This window comes from Pan paniscus, chromosome 12, assembly GCF_029289425.2.
Source record: "Pan paniscus chromosome 12, NHGRI_mPanPan1-v2.0_pri, whole genome shotgun sequence".
NCBI classification, from domain to species: domain Eukaryota; kingdom Metazoa; phylum Chordata; class Mammalia; order Primates; family Hominidae; genus Pan; species Pan paniscus.
In genome coordinates this window covers 79405831-79418998 of record NC_073261.2, presented here as the reverse complement: position 1 = coordinate 79418998, position 13168 = coordinate 79405831, and the positions used below count along the sequence as shown (strand labels likewise).

Here is a 13168-nt window from a genome sequence, read left to right as displayed (position 1 = left end):
ATATTTGCAGAGCACTTTGCACTTTGTCAGACATGACCAGGCTTGTGTTTTTTCATCCAGCCAGCAAATGCTTGTCCAGTACCTACTGTGTGCCAGGTGGTAGAAAAGTAAACACGATTAGGTTGATGTCTTGAAGGAGCCTACAGTCTGGGGAAACATATGAACAAATAAGTATAAGAAATGGTGAGTCAGGAATATGTATAGACTGGGGCTTAAAGGAGGAATGTTTGGTTATACCAGGGAATATCGGGAAGGGCTTTGTAGAGGAGGTGGCATTTAGTGGGTCAGAATGTGAACAGTAATTTTGGGTAGACCTGGTGGGGTGGATACATTCCAGGCAGGAGGAACAACTTGAGCAAGTCAAGAAGGCATCCTACAACCTAGCAGTTGGGAGCAGGAGGTTAGTTGTGGATATGGCAGGTAAGGTGAGGGATGAGGCTGGAGAATTGATACCAGGAGGGCCTGGTATGGAGCTTCCAGAAGTTGGACCTTACTCTGTAGCAGTGTGGACCCCTGGAGAGTTTTAGAAGGATCCCCCTGGGGATTAGAGTGAGACTGGAGGCAGGGAGGCCAGTTAGGAGGCCAATGTAGTCATCCACTCAGGAGATAAAACCTGAAATAAGGTAATAGGAAGAGAGGAAGGGAAGGTTTGAAGTGCTGAGGACTTGGTCATTAGGTGGATGTTGGGGCTTATAGGGCAGGAAACAGTTGAGGATTCTTCCATTATACATCTCTTCAGTAAGTTCATCTTGAGCCTCTACTTATTACATGTAAAGTACCTAAAGTGTACTGTGTGGGCACAAACATGGGACAGACATTGATTCTCCCCGTTGGGAACCAATAGTTCAGAAGGACAGCACTCTCTAGTCAGGTCTATATTAGCTGCAAGTGACAAAAAAAAAAAAAAGAAAGAAAGGAAGGGAGGGAGGGAGGGAGGCAGGGAGGGAGGGAGGAAGGAAGGAAGGGAGGAAGGAGACATGGGAGCTATTTAATGGCGCTCATACACTGGAAATTTCCAGCAGGTAGAGCTTCAGGCAAAGCTGGATCTAGGTACTCAGTCTCTTTAGGAATCCACCCTTCTCTGTCATGTCATGTCTTTTCTCTGCACGGATTTCATTTTTTTCATGACTAAGAGTTTATTCAATATTTTTCCTTCTTAAAAAAAAAGTAACCTGACGCAAATACAGTTGTTTTTCCATACAGCATTAATTTCTAGTAAGGCTAACAATGCTATATCCCTTCTGTGTTTCTTACAGATTGTTTTTATTTTTTTGAGCTTTTTGTTTTTGGCCTTGAAGCTTTTATTAAAAAAAATTTTTAAATCGCAGTAAAAAAGCCCCATACAACATAAAATTTACCATCTAAACCATTTTTAAATGTACACTTCAGTAGTGTTATTTATGTTCACATTGTGTAGACTTCATTTTAAGGCAGGTTTTCTCTAACATTTCTAAGCTGATGTCTGGTACCAGCTTAACAACCCCAGTGGAAAGAGCGACAATTCTAAGACTGGTTTTTATTGGCCCAGATTAGGCCATGTGCCCACACTTAGCTGATTGCCGTGGCTGTCATGATCAGCTGAGATTGCAAGAGATGTGGTCAAAAGGAGAGCAAGGTGCTATTACTGATAAATGGGAAAGTGGGTGTCCCCTGCAGGCAGAGACCTGAGCATGGGTAACTTCTGCAGGGAAGAACTGTTGGGTTCCATGGGAAGTGTGCATGTAAAATGCTGCATAACTCGAGCACCTACTGTGTGAGGTGCTGTGCTAGGGTTGTGGTTGTCCAAAAAGGTTCACATTTGCCCTCGTGGAGCTTTCAGCTAGTTGGGGAGAGAAGAGCTGGCCAGAGATGGCCAAAATATAGTGTAGAAAGTGGTGAGCACCAGGAGGGTGGATGTTTTTCTTCTAACAACTGGAAATGTAACCAAGTAACCCCATCTTCAGGCCAGAATTCACTGTGGCCCAGATGGTATTGGGTCCAGATAGTATTATGGTAAAACATCCTCTTTTTCCTAGTCATGGGCTCACAACTGTATGCTTTTCAATTAACCAAAATGCACCCCGAGGGGCTCTTTGAGGGGACAAAGACCTTGTTGCCCATGTCCAATCCTGTTCCCTCTTTAAATCCAACGCCCAGGAGCAGAATGGAGCCCCTGAAATTAAGGCTTGTGGAACAGCAAAGTGAAGGGAAGGGGAGAAACTTGTCCTCGTGTTTTATGGAGGAGATAAGAGTATGGACTATCTGGCTGGCTTTTGCAGCACAGCCAGGTTTTCCAAGAGTGGCATGAGAGAGAGAATGGAAAGAGAGAGGAAAAAGTAGAGTGGCAGAAGAGGAGCTCGAGAGCCTTCCAGCCACCGCATGGTGCAGGGAAACCCTTGCTACCCTCATTTATCCCCCTTCAGGGAGGGCCTCAGTGCCCAGTGCGGCGGAGGATGGATCCCTCCCACTGCCGCAGGTTGCCGGTTGAGGTGAACTGTTTCCACCTGGAGGGAGCTAAGGAAAGAAAGAAGCCTGTACACAAAGTCATACATTCACACAAACAAATGGCGTGCTTCCAAACAAAATCCCCAGTCGAGGGACTGAGTGGAGTTCTGAACCCCCTGCCTCAGCTCCAGATACCTTCACAGGCAGCTGAGTCCCTGTAGTGACACAAATGTAAATGCTCAAAATGCCCAAATGGTGCCAGTAGCGGCCAAGTCTGCACAGAATGAAGTCCCAGGATACCCAGAAGAGACAGAAAAAAGTCGGGTACAGTCCAACTTGCTCACCCAGTTTCAAGGTTGCCGGCTTCTTCAGAGGTCACTTTCTTTATACCAGTGAAGCATTGGAGGCAGCAGATGTCGTGCCAGGGGGTGAAAGGGAGGTTTCCCCCAAACAAGAACGTTTTGGCAGCTGCTGAGAAATCCCCTTAACATTCCCATCCTGGAGTCCAGTAGCCAGGAGCAGCTGGCGCTCCCAGGCAGCCCCCGCCTTGCCTGGTAGTGAAACCAGGCTGATAGGCTCAATCGTCCAAAGTGTGCTGCAGTCCTCATAGGGGCCACCAAAATTGTAACTGAAGTGCAGTTCAGTTACTCGCCACTTGCAGAGTCCAATTAACAAGAGCGAGGTCTGGAATAAAGAAAGTGACTTTATTCCAAAGCTTAACTTAGGGGAAAAGGTACAGGCTCCTGCCTTTAAAGATAACCACTTCAGTTCCTGGGCAAAAAGCAGGGGCTTTTAAAGGGGTACTTGGCATGAATGCCATGCAGAGGAGGGAGCAAGCAAGTGCAGAGTCTGCATGACTTGCCTTGGTGCCTTACCTACCAGGTGGTCAAGCTGGCACCGTCGCGGGCAGAGCTAGGTTGTAAAGTGAGCAAGATACTCTCCAGTTGGGAGAGAGTTCCCTCTCAGTCACACTTTAGGATGTAAATTGACTGTTGTCTCTAGAGGCAGTCTTGTGGTGGGAAAGTTCTGGATCTGGAGCTTCTAAGTCAGCACATGGATAAGCTTGCTGTGTAGGGAGTGTCTGGTGAAGGGAAGGTAAAGGTTATTGCATTTCTAAAGAGCTAAGTAGGAAATGGGGAACTAGGGAAAAGGAGGAAAGAGGAAAGAAAAAAATAAATTTTTTTTAAAAACCTCATTCTCTTTCGCTTAGAAAAATGGGGATACTGCGTTACAGAGGAGGGGTCAGGAGTGGCTTGCCCGGGGAGTTGGGCTGGGGTGATGCAGTGTGATTCCCCACGTGCTGTCCCATCGCTTACTCCCAGCCACTGCTAACACCACCGTCGCTTCAGCTTCCTCCCTCCCCTCCGCAGACCTCCGCCTCCTCCTGGCTGCACCAGAGTGTGTGCCCCCTCGGATGAGCCCACCTTCGGCCCATGGGGAGGGCCTGGAGTCAGGGGGCCCGAGCAGGGCAGGTCTGAGGCACCCTCTTCCTCCCGCAGGCCTCTCTCTGGAACGCCTACCCAACTCCATTGCCTCCCGCTTCCGCCTGACAGAGAGGGAGGAGGAAGTGATCACCTGTTTTGAGAGGGCCTCCTGGATCGCTCAGGTGTTCCTGCAGGAATTGGAGAAGGTGAGCTGGAAATAACACCGTGGTAGGAGCTGCTCTCTATTGAGCACCTATGTCTATGGATCCCACTAAACCCATAGGTCACCTGTGTGCTAATTAGAAGAAATCACCTTCTCTGTCCCCCAAAGACACTCTACTTCATAGTTGGAAAACTCATTATAGTATACTGATTCCACTAGAATGAGACTCTTTACTGGAAAATAGTTTGATAAATGAGTCCATGCCATCCGCTAGGATGTTTAATAGATGAGCTTTAGGAGATTGAATCATTTGCTCACCATTCTTTCCCTGGCAGGGGTGGAGTCTGCCTGGGTCTTGCAGTTGGACATCCTTCCCTGCTCTCGGTGTCCCAGAAGCTCCTCCCTGGATCCTGTGAGGAAGCAGGATCTTGGGACTCCTTCTCCGAGCCTTTCAGAGGCTGGTAAAAGAGCTGGTCGGCAGGGCTCTGGCAGTTTTCAGATCCCCCTCCCTCCCCACTCCCTGTGGTGGGTCTGGGTTAACTGTCTGCAGGGTATCAAGTACAGGTGGTAGCAGCGTTTGCGATAAGTATCCCAGCCCTCCCCCTTCTGGGAGGCTCTGGTTTATTTTAATGTATTTTTTTACTTTTATTTTTAATTTTTATGCATTTTATTTATTTATTATTATTTTTTAGATGGAGTCTTGCTTGCTTTGTTACCCAGGCTGGAGTTCAATGGCACGATCTCAGCTCACTGTAACCTCCACCTCCTGGGTTCAAGCGATTCTTCTGCCTCAGCCTTTCGAGTAGCTGGGACTACAGGTGCCTGCCACCATGCCCTTCTAATTTTTGTATTTTTAGTAGAGACAGGGTTTCACCATGTTGGCCAGGCTGGTTTTGAACTCCTGACCTCAGGTGATCCACCTGCCTCAGCCTCCCAAAGTGCTGGGATTACAGGCCCGCGCCCAGCCTCCATTTTATTCTTTTTCCCTCCACATCTTAATACTATGCCATGAGGGGCCCTTGGTTCAATGCTAAGGGGACAGGCAACTATATTCAACAGAGATCCTGCTAGCCCTTCTTGAGTGCCTGCTTTTGTGTCAGACACAGCTCCAAACACTTTACATTCATTCTATAATTTAACCCTCACACTGACTGGATGAAATCGGTCCTGTTGTCATTCCCGTTTTACAAGTAAGAAAACAAATTTGAAGAAGAGTTAGCTTCCCAGAGTTTACCTCATTAATAAGTGCTATTGGCAGGATTTGAACCCAGGGAGTGTGGCTGTGAATACTCGTGGGGAAGATATTGGGGATGATGCTCAGGTATTCTGTGGAATAGATAATTTAACATGTTAGATGGAAGGTTCTAGAGCAGCATAGATTAGGATTGGTGCCCTGAAGGAGGAGGTGGTCATGGGCCGAGAGACTAAGAGCCCAAGAGACACTTGCACCTCACCTTCCTTGGCAGATGCCAAAGTGTCAGTCCAGTACCCGTTTTTGTGATGGGCCATTTTGGAAGAGTCCACGCCAGGCCAGGTCATTTCCCCTAGAGCAGGATTCTCAACCTCAATGCTGTTGACATTTGGGGCTGGAGAATTCTTTGTTGTTGGTGAGGGCGGGGGGCTGCTGTGTATATTATAGGATGTTTAGCAGCATGCCTAGCCTCTCCCCACTATGCCAGTAGCACTATCCCCCTTGTTGTGACAACCAAAAATGTCTTCAGTTACTGGCAACTGTCCCCTGAGGGCAAAGTCACCCCCCTGCTGACAGCCACTGCTCTAGAAGATGTCTGCTTGATTGGACTTTAGGAGGAAAGGAGAAATGACCGATGGGCTCAGCAAATATAGGACTTGAGTGCCCATTCTTTGGCAGAGGCCACTTAGAGACTCAGCATGGTTGAGTTGACCTCCACCAAGGGGGAATGGGTCACTGCTAGACAGTAGTAGTGTTTTAGGAGCTTTTCATATTTGCATTGCATGTGGTTGGGAGGAAACTTTCATGGAAAAGATAAAGTCTGCTGCTCAGCTGGAAGCCTAGGCTTTGGACTTTCAAAAGGGGATTAAGGCGATGAGCTATAATGCCAGGCACTGTACTGTCCCTGTCAAAGGTCTGATGATGATGTCCAGGGCTGGAATCAGTGCCTGGTAGCAGTGGGCAGACAAATGGGACCCTATAGTTGTTATCTAAGTTGAGGGAGGGCAGGCCACAGAATCTTGTGCATCCTCAGAAATACTGTGTGTCCCTCCTGAGACCCAGTCCTGACCTCTGAGGAACTAAGACCTTCTCTTAAATCTCCTTTGGATTCTGAAAGAGGAGGTGGATGCCTCATTGATTTTTTTTCCCCTCAGATTAGACAAAGGAAATGGTATACAGAAGGCAAGCCTGTCTGGTTGGGCAGGAGGACCCTGTTAGAGCTGAGGCTTTTAAGCAACAGCTCAGTTAATGAGGTAATTGTTCCTCAGCTTTTCCTGGAACCAGAGGGGTCTCAATTCTCTGGATGTTCTGACGTTCCATGCTTGTTTGAGAGGGACAGTACAGTGCCTGGCATATAGCAGGCACTTAGATGTTTGTGGAATGAATTAACTGATATATAGTAGAAATAGCCTGAAATCCATACCTGGCTAGGCTTGAGTTTGAGGTCCGGACTGACACCAGCTTTGTGATCTTAGGCATTAAATTATTATTGATGGATTGATTGGGACAGAGCCTCACTCTTTTGCCCAGGCTGGTCTGGAACTCCTGGCCTCAAGCGATTCTCTTGCCTCGGCCTCCCAAAGTGCTAGGATTATAAACGTGAGCCACCACATCTGTAATTGACACTTTTGACCTTAGACATTTTCTGAGCCTCAGTTTCCTCATCTATAAAATGCAAACAATGTGCCCCTGAACAACTGGGACTGGGATGGTGATGAGGCCACCTCCTCTTGCTGAGTGACCCTCTGCCTCAGAACTTTGAGACAATGGCTCTCTCTCTGTTCCCCTTCCCAGACCACAAATAACAGCACGTCGAGGCATCTGAAAGGCTGTCAGCCGCTTGACTATGAGCTCACCTACTTCCTGGAAGCCGCCCTCCAGAGCGCCTATGTGAAAAACCTGAAGAAAGGGTAGGTCACTGGTAGTTGAGTGAGTGGGAGAACGATTCCCCTGGGCCGAGGCTTTTGACGTGGCCTTAAGGCTGCTCTCCCTCTTCTCTGGCCTGTGCACACGTGCTCTTCCAAGAGGATTGGTGGGAACTGGCTTGTGTCACATCTTGTCAGACAGGAGTGTGCAGAGAAGCCACAGAAGCAATAAAGCCTGTGTGTGCTTGGGGGAGACTGCCAAGAAGAGAAACAGGAGTGGGCATTTCAAGAGGGGAGGGTGGAGGGCATCTGGGAGGTGATGTTGAAAAAGCAAAGGACGGTGAGCTGGCCAGTGGGTCTGGTTTTGTCTACTGTTGTCTGCAGTGTGAATGAAGTTATTTGGTTCCTCTGAGCCTCACGTTCCCCAAAAACCCAATGGGAAGGCAGATTCCTGTTCATTCCGGCTTTTAAGGAGTGATGAAGGACGAGGGAAAGTATGGTAGAAGTGAAGTTCTGGCGTCACGCTGGGGCTGTGGCTGTCCCTGCTGACGAAGCAGCAGAAGTGCTTGTTTTCCTGTGGGTTGTCTTGAGGTCCCTGGAATACTGGCCTATCTGAGACCTAAGAACCATAGTGCCTGGAATGCCTTCCGTAGGCTTTTGCTCCTGGGTGAAGCAAGACCTGCCTTGTTGAATAGTCGAGGGGGTGGCTGGTGTTAGGCCGGGAGTGGTTGTTTCATGGGGTGTGTTGGGTGGTGGCAGGGGAAGGAGAAGATTCAAGATGAGGAGTGCATATTGGCAGCAAGTGTCGCTTCATGGCTATTCCGCAACTGGTCCGGTCTGCTGGCAACATCTCCACCAGTCTGGGGACTCCCAGGCGGGAGCTGAGGTTTCCTGCCTGTCTCTGCAGCAGAGGCTTTGGGCCCCTTCCTCTGCATCATTACAACCTTAGACAGACACAATGGGCTGGGGCTGGAGGACATCACTGACAAGAGGAGCAGACCCATAGGTGCCAAGTGCAGCCGTCCCCCGTGCGTAGTCACACCCTGCCTCACTCAGCCTCCCATGGCCATGGGTCAGGCCCAGTAGGTGTGACCACCTCCTCACACACAAGGAAACCAAGGTCAGGGTCACACAGCTTTCTTGTCACTGACTGCCTGGAGTTCTCTGAGGCCTGTGTGCCATTTTTAGTGTGATTTATTTTGTTACATTTCACTTTATGCATTCTTTTCATTACATGCTTTTGAATACATGATTGTTGCATATGGTACTTGTTTAGTAGGATAAAGCAAACTTACTGTTTTCTTCTACCCTATACTCTCTCTCTTTTTTTTTTTTTTTTTTAAAGACAGAACTTGCTCTGACATCCAGGCTGGAGTGCAATGGTGTGATCATTGCTCACTGTACCTCCTGCCTTCTTGGCTCAGGTGATCCTCCCACCTCAGCCTCCTGAGTAGCTGGGACAACAGGCATGCACCATCACACCTGGCTAATTTTTTGTATTTTTTGTAGAGAGGGAGTTGCGTTTTGTTGCCCAGGCTGGTCTCAAACTCTTGGACTCAAGTGATCCTCCCGCTTCAGCCTTCTAAAGTGCTGGGATTACAGGTGTGAGCCACTGTGCCTGGCCCTACTTTATACTCAATACAACACAGGTCATTTCTGTGACCAAATGTGGGGTTTTTTTCCGCGACTCACAACCAGTTCTCTTGACACCAGCTGGGTTTCCAACAATTAAATTCACCTCTGATGCTAACCGTCAGGCTTGATCTGGGCCCTGGCTGGGGCAGGGGAAATGGAAGGAGTCTGGGAGGGGCACAGAGGCTCAGTCCCATGAAAGACTGCCTTCCATAGCAGATACCAGTCACAAATAGCAGGTCCCCAGGTTACCAACAACTTCTGTCTCAACTGGCTACAAATCAGGTTCCCACAACCTCTTCTCAGATCCATAAGTTGCCAGAGCAGCTCATGGAACCCAGGAGAGCAGTTTACTTGCTAGATGACTGGTGTACAGTACCACGTAAAATGGTACAGCCTAGTCAGGTGGAAGAGGCGCATAGGGCTAGGTATGCGGAAGGCATGCGGAGCGTCCAGGGCCCCTCTGGGTGCACCACTGCCACGTGTCCAGCAACCTGGAAGCTCTCCAAGCCCATGCTTTTGGGTTTTTATGGCTGCTCCATTACGTAGGCATGATGTATTATATCATTGGCCACTGGTGATCAGCTCAACCTTCAGCCCCTCTCTGGCCCTTAACAGAAAAAATTTGCTGATCCCCCCCGCCACTTTAAATAATTACTTTAAACATTTTGATACATCTTTCGTGTTTTTCTATGTGTAGATACACAGATGTATTTTTTTTTTTAACAACCACAACAAAATAGTATCCTAGAGGACACACTGCTTGTAGCTTGCTCTTTCCAACCAGGCTTGGCTGTGAGCCTCTTTCCTTCCTGCTTATCTCCCTTCCCCACAAAGTTGCTCGATGTGGGGGTCGAGGAGGAGGTGAGCTCAGAGCTATGTGGGGCTGGGCACATAGTGGACTGTGGCAGGTCAGGCTTGATCTGGGCCTTGGTGGGGGCAGGCGAAATGGGAGGAGTCTGGGAGGGGCAGAGAGGGTGGGATGAGGCTGAGGATTGTAGGACAGTAGGAATCTGCAGGAGAGGGTCCATGGCCAAATAAGTTTGGGAAACAGTGGATTGAAGACCTCTGAGACTCTCTAGAACCGGAGCCTGAAGTGGGTCATGAATCTCCAGGAGGCGGCAAAGGCCCATGAAGCTGCTGACTGTTCGATGTGGTGCCCTTGTATGGAGTGGGTCTCCAGGTGCTCTGGGACTGCCAGGGGAGCATTCTGACCAAAGCACACGGTTCTGGCCCAGGCAGCTTTTCCATCTAGCAGGTATCCCTGCCCAATGGAGCTGCTTATCAGTAACTTTGAGCTTGAGTTCTCAATTGCCTGGAAGAGAAGGAGGTGGAGTTGTTTGTCCAGAATGTGGAACAGGCCGTGGTGAGGTCACTTCCAGGAGGCAGTGGCTGTGATGACTGCAGCAGGCAGGTGGACCTGGGCCTTGGGGAGGCAGTCCTGCCCCAGCAGGACCCTTGACCCAGGGGAGGCCTGTGCCCTTTTCTCTTTCTCTCCACCCTGCCCTTGCAGTTGTGGGGACAGGCACGCACGAGTCCCTATCTTCCAAATGGAAAGAATAGGGTGGAAGGAGCTGGGAGCAGTGGCTCACATCTGTAATCCCAGCACTTTGGGAGGCTGAGGTGGGAGGATCGCTTGAGTCCAGGAGTTTGAGGCCAGCCTGGGCAACATAGGGAGACTTTGTCTCTACAAAAAATAAACAAAATTGGCCAGGCTTAGTGGCATGCGCCTGTAGTCTCAGCTACTTGGGAGGCTGAGGTGGGAGGATCATCTGAGCCTGGCAGGCGGAGGTTTCTGTGAGCTGTGATTGTGCCACTGCACTACAGCCTGAGCAGCAGAGTGAGACCCTCTGTCAAGAAAAAAAAAAAAGAATAGGTTGGAAGGGCCCCTACTGAGAAACAGGCTGCCTCCCTTTCTCTCCTCATGCCTGGCAGACAGGAGAGTGAGAACCACAGCTGTGAAGTCAGCACACCTGGGAGTGAATCCCAGCTCTTATGACAAGCCTGTGTGTGCATGGGCAAGTCCCTTGAGCTCTCTGAACCTCTGCTTTCCTTATCTGTAAGGTGGTGGTAAGGACCGTGCCTGCCTTCTCATAGCATTGTTGTGGGGATCAAATTATATGTGAACACCCACTCACCCATCCACCAGGGTGCCTGATAGATCACAGCTGCCTGGAATTCATGCCTGTAATTCCACAGCTTTGGGAGGCCGAGGCAGGAGGATTGCTGGAGCCCACAAGTTTGAGACCAGCCTGGACAACATAGTGAGACCGTCTCTACAAAAAAAAAATTATTTTTAATTAGCTGGACATCGTGGTGTGCACTTGTGGTCCTAGCTGCTCGGGAGGCTGAGGTAGGAAGATTGCTTGAGCCCAGGAGATCGAGGCTGCAGTGAGCCATGATCCCACCACTGCACTCCAGCCTGGGCCAACAGAGCAAGACCCTCTCTCAAAAAAATTAATTAATTAATTAAATAAAATAGAAATAAAGGAAAAGAAAAGGAAAATCAAAGCCAGTATTATCATTTGTTTAATTATTTTGTGTAGCCCACAGCTGGACAGGCTGCTGGCCCAAATATGAGTCACCTTTTGTTTTCTTTGTGTAATTTCTCAAGTGGTAGGCCAGGGAGGTGGTGGTGTCTCTGGAATATGTGGATGTGGAGGCTGGGAGACCCGAGGCAGTTCACCTGCAAGGGTAGGGCCTGCCATGGAGTCCTGGGCTGCTTGGACCACTTGTGCCAGAGATGGGGCTGAGGACGGCCCGGGGCACTGAGAAGCACAGCTGCCTCGCTCCACCTCCACCATCTGCTTTTTTGATCCTTTTTCGGTTGCTGAGCTTTGGTTTCAGAGAAACGGTGGCCTGGAGGGCTGGTTCCTGTTTTCATGGCCTGGCAGTTGAAGCTGGAGATCACCACTCCCCCACGGCTGCTGCTTGAAGCCCCCTTGTCTCCCTCTGCCAGTTGTGAGCTCCCAGGGATGAGTCTGGGGGACCCAAAGAGAGGCCGTCCTCAGCTCTGCCTGCAGAGCTCTGTCTGCAGAGATTTGGGAGGAGCAGGGGTCACCACTCTAACTCCTCAGTGACTTATGAAGCCCGGCACGGACCTGGGGCGGTTGTGCCTGTAAGGCAGGGGTGGCCTGCCGCCACTTTTTTTGTAAATAAACTTCTGTTAGAACACAGCCATGCCCCTTCATTTGCATATAATCTCACCACAGACTGGAGTGGCTGCATTTGGGACCTTATGGGAAAGTCTGTAAAATTTGCTGTCTTTATTTGCCCTTTAGAGAAAACAGTTTGCTGACCACTGCACTACAGAGGTTAAGGAGTCCTCCCTCCCTCCCAAGGACCTGTATAGGCACGAAGGCCAGAGGGGCTGTTCTTAATCTATGAAAGCTTCCTGGAGTGGATTTCGTGGGGAGGGGACAGTTCTAATTTCAATACTCTGTCTCCTTTATTCATCCATGTCAGGGATATTTCTTAGGATAATGCATGCCACTTAGGAAGTGCTAAATTCACACCAGGCACTTGCATGTCTGTTAGTCCTCCCAGTATTCCCTGAGGGAAGCACCATAGTTAGCATCCCTGCTTCACAGATGGGAAATCGAGGCACGGGGAACAAAAATGACTTGTCCTTGGTAGAGCCAGGATTCTGTGCACAGGGCCCGGCTGACTTTCTTAGCTGGCGGTCTTATCTGATAGGCTACACTGCCCACAGCAGGAATCCTGTTACTGAGCTGAGCCCCTGGGGATGCTCACGCCCTGCAGGTGCTGTGTCCCAGCTTCTGGTTTTGAAAACTTTGGTGGGTGCCCTCGCCATCTGGAGGAAGTAAGGGTGAGGCCCTGGGGTTGGAGGCCACTCTGTGGCCCTGAACAGGTTCCCCCTCTGCCCCTCTAGTTGGCTTTCTCCCCTCTAAGATGGGGCTTCTGTTTGTCCATGTCCCAGAGGGTGTGAGGGTCCAATGAGAGGGAAGGAATGCAAAACACCTGGAGTATTTTCACAGCTGTTAACTTCCTCTCCATTGAGAGCCCCCCCACAGCCACCTCTAGGGGCTGCCTGCTCCCCTTCCCCACAACTGAATTTTCTGCAGGTATGACTTTAATGTGAACATCAAGGACAGCCAGGAGGGAAAGAGGGAGAGAGACCAGTGGCAGTCATGCTTTGCTTCTGCTGGGGGCCTGGCTGAACCATGTGCTTGGTGTACAGTGCTCTGGGAAGGCCAGGTGACCCCATTCACTAGTGAGGGAGGCTTGGAGAGGTTGAGTCACTTGCCCGAGCTTACCCACTGTGATTCCAGCTTCGGGCCTGAGAGGCCTGGAAACTCATGCCATTTCCAAATTTTGGGGCATGGAAGGACAGCCTGGGCAGCCCGTGGGTGTGTGGGAGAAGCCAGGGCCTAGTGACAGCGGGAGCATAGAGCTGATGCACGGTGCGCTGACTCCCACCCCTCTGGGACCCTGAATCACCATTCTC

General features: G+C 49.8%; 1 protein-coding gene across 8 annotated transcripts in view; it reads left to right on the top strand.

The window, feature by feature from the left end:
• Positions 1–13168, top strand: part of TTC7A (tetratricopeptide repeat domain 7A) — a 158717-nt gene that overhangs the window by 54980 nt on the left and 90569 nt on the right. For all 8 annotated transcript variants that reach the window (XM_055108008.1, XM_055108009.2, XM_034953071.3 and 5 more), the window contains 2 exons: positions 3924–4054; positions 6998–7113. In XM_055108008.1, the coding sequence (XP_054963983.1) occupies positions 3924–4054; positions 6998–7113 (247 nt within the window). The remainder of the gene's footprint in view (positions 1–3923; positions 4055–6997; positions 7114–13168) is intronic.